The sequence below is a fragment of the Mauremys mutica genome, unplaced genomic scaffold (assembly GCF_020497125.1).
Source record: "Mauremys mutica isolate MM-2020 ecotype Southern unplaced genomic scaffold, ASM2049712v1 001406F_np12_obj, whole genome shotgun sequence".
NCBI classification, from domain to species: Eukaryota; Metazoa; Chordata; order Testudines; family Geoemydidae; genus Mauremys; species Mauremys mutica.
Window position 1 is genome coordinate 31,206 of NW_025423192.1, and position 2,994 is coordinate 34,199.

Sequence of the window (2,994 nt, forward strand, 5' to 3'; positions counted from 1 at the left end):
TACGATAGTCTCAAGATCTATGCCTGTGTTCATCAGATCTGTCCCTCTGCCTTCACATAGTTCACTCTGCTGGGGGGTTCTACCCCTTCCCCCATTCTGTGTCTGTCTAGTCTGTTTAGACTGTAAATTCTTCAGGGCCTGGGCCAGCTACTATTCTCTGTTTGTACTTTGCCTAGCACAATGGGGACCCACTGTTAGCTGGCCCTTAGGCACTAAGGTACTGCATATGATTTATAATAATAATAACTCTCCTGCCACTTTGAGCCAAGGAAGCCGGCCTTGGGACGTTACTGCTTAAAAATGAGCTGGGGTTAAAACCGTGGACTATTCTTTGTGACAAGTATCCCACAAATTCCACTGACCTCCCTTGTTTTCTTTGCCTGGAGTAGGGTTTCTAAATTCCAAACCTGATGTGATCTCGCAGCTGGAACGAGGGGAAGAGCCGTGGGTCCCAGACCTCCAGGGCTCTGAGAAAGAAATGCTCCCGAGAGCTGCCTGCACAGGTGAGGAATTGGTTAAACCAAGTCAAAAACTCTCCATGAATACAGGAAACATTTGGGATGCCCTACAAAGACCTTGTGAGCTCTCTAAGTTCAAGATTGTTCCCTGCAGATGTGGAATCATTAGGGAGATGTCACTCATGGCTCCCCTCTACCCTGGCTGACAACTGGCAGGAGGTCCCTCCCCGATCTCGCTTTCCCCTGAGAATTCTGGTGCAATGAGGACCCAGAACTGATCCCTTCCTCTCTCTTCTCTGGGGAAAGGTTTGGGGATAATCAGCTCCTGTTAGCTTTGATCTCTCCTGCACATATTTTGGTTTGTTCATCCCTTTTCCCATTCCCCACTCTTAGATTTCCTTTCTCTCTGGTGCAGGGAGTGACCTGAGTCTGGATTCTCTCTGTCTCCCATCAGGTGTTGGGATGGTGAGTGAGAATGAGGAGAAACCCCAGCAGGAAGATACTGAGCAAGTATTACCCCATGGGACGTTATCAGGAAGATCAAAAGGGAATGAGTCCAGGAGTTGTGCACTCCCAGAAAAAGCAAAAGCCTGTGAGAGTCAGCACAGGCCATCGGAAAATTTCAGTAGCCACTCAGACCTTCTTACATGTGAGCGAATCAACTTGGAAGAGAGACGCTACACATGCCATGAGTGTGGGAAACACTTCAGTCGGAGCTCAAACCTTATCAGACATAGGAGAATCCACATTGGTGAGAAACCTTATGGATGCCATGAGTGCGGGAAAAGCTTTAGTCTGCACTCATCCGTTATCAGACATAGGAGAATCCACACTGGAGAGAAACCCTACACGTGCTCGGAGTGCGGGAAACGCTTCAGTCAGTGCTCGAGCCTTATCAGACATCGGAGAATGCACACGGGTGAGAAACCTTATGCAGGCCTGCACAACTTGGAAAGCGGCAAGGGCCATATTACTCCAAAGAAAACAGCTGAGGGCCAACCCCCCCCCCGGCCTTGCCGAAACCCCCCCTCAGCGCTGCCCAGGCCCCCCCCCCGAAACACATAACCCCCCCTCCCCCGCGCCACCTGCCCGGTGGAAACAAACCCTCCTTCCCCAGCACTGCCCTGTCGAAAAACCTGTGGGCCAAAAAGGAAGGGTTGGGGGGGGAGGTACTTTATTAAGAATTTTTCAATTAAAGCAAACAATTTTTCAAATTATTTTAATGTTTTTATGGCTCATCCCCCCCCATGAACTAAGGGGAGGGGAAAAGGGGGGCAGTGTGAAGGGATTTTCTGGGGCTATGAACTAAGGGGAGGGGAAAAGGGGGGCAGTGTGAAGGGATTGGATGTGACTGTCCAACACACAAACACAGGGGCCGCAGGGAGCCGGGGGTAGGTCCCTGGACCAGGGAAGGGGGCAGCAGTCGGGCAGGGCAGGTTGCACTCACACTCACACACACCCACCCAGCTGCAGCTCAAGCCCAGGCCAGGCGCCCCTCCCCTCGCTCGGCACTTACTGGCTCTGCCTCGTGCCCAGCACTTCCCTCCTCAGTGCCCCCCGCTCCAGGCAGGGGGCTGAACCCAGCACCCCTACCCCGCCTCTTGCCCGCGGGCCGCACAGTCTGGGAATGCAAGAAACATTTGGGATGCCCTACAAAGATCCTGTGAGCTCTCCAAGTTCATGATTGTTCCCTGCAGATGTGGAATCATTATGGCAGAAGTCACTCATGGCTCCCCTCCTATTCTGACTGACAACTGGCAGCAGGTCCCTCCCCGATCTCGCTTTCCCCTGAGTGTTCTGGTGAGATGCAGACCAAAACTGATCCCTTCCTCTCTCCTCTGGGGAAGGGTGTGGGGAAAATCAGCTCCTGATAGGTTTGATCTCTCCCACACATATTTTGGTTCCTCCTTTATCCATCTCTCTCTCTGAGATTTCCTTTCTTTCCAGTTCAGGGAGTGACCTATGTCTGGATTCTCTCTGTCTCCCATCAGGTGATGTGATGGGGAGTGAGAATGAGGAGCAGAAACCCCAGCAGGAAGATGCTGAGCAAGGAGAACCACATGGAACGTTATCAGGAAGATCCAAAGGGAACGTTTCTGGGAGTTGTGCACTCCAAGAAAAAGCCAATTCTTGTGAGACTCAAGAGAGGCCAAAGGAAAACTTCAGTAGCCACTCAGACCTTATAACATGCGACAGAATCAACTTGGAAGAGACACGCTACATGTGCCATGAGTGCGGGGAAAGCTTCAATGAGAGCTCAGCCCTTATCACACATCAGAGAATCCATGCAGGGGAGACGACCCACACATGCGCTGAGTGTGGGAAAAGGTTCAATAGGCGCTCAAAGCTTATCAGACATCAGAAAATCCACACTGGAGAGACGCCCCACACATGCTCTGAGTGCGGGAAAAGCTTCAATGACCGCCCACACCTTATCAGACATTGTAGAATCCACACAGGGGAGACGCCCCACACATGCTCCGAGTGTGGGAAAAGCTTTGATCGGCGCTCAAACCTTATCAGACATTGTAGAATC

General features: G+C 51.6%; 1 protein-coding gene across 1 annotated transcript; it reads left to right on the forward strand.

Moving 5' to 3' along the window:
• Nucleotides 1-1,210: 1,210 nt before the first annotated feature.
• Nucleotides 1,211-2,786, forward strand: LOC123358091 (zinc finger protein 135-like; the record flags this gene model as incomplete). The annotated part of the gene is made up of 2 exons (XM_045000861.1): nt 1,211-1,377; nt 2,450-2,786. Coding segments are annotated over exons 1-2 (347 nt in total), but the record flags the coding sequence as incomplete, so codon positions are not given.
• Nucleotides 2,787-2,994: the final 208 nt, after the last annotated feature.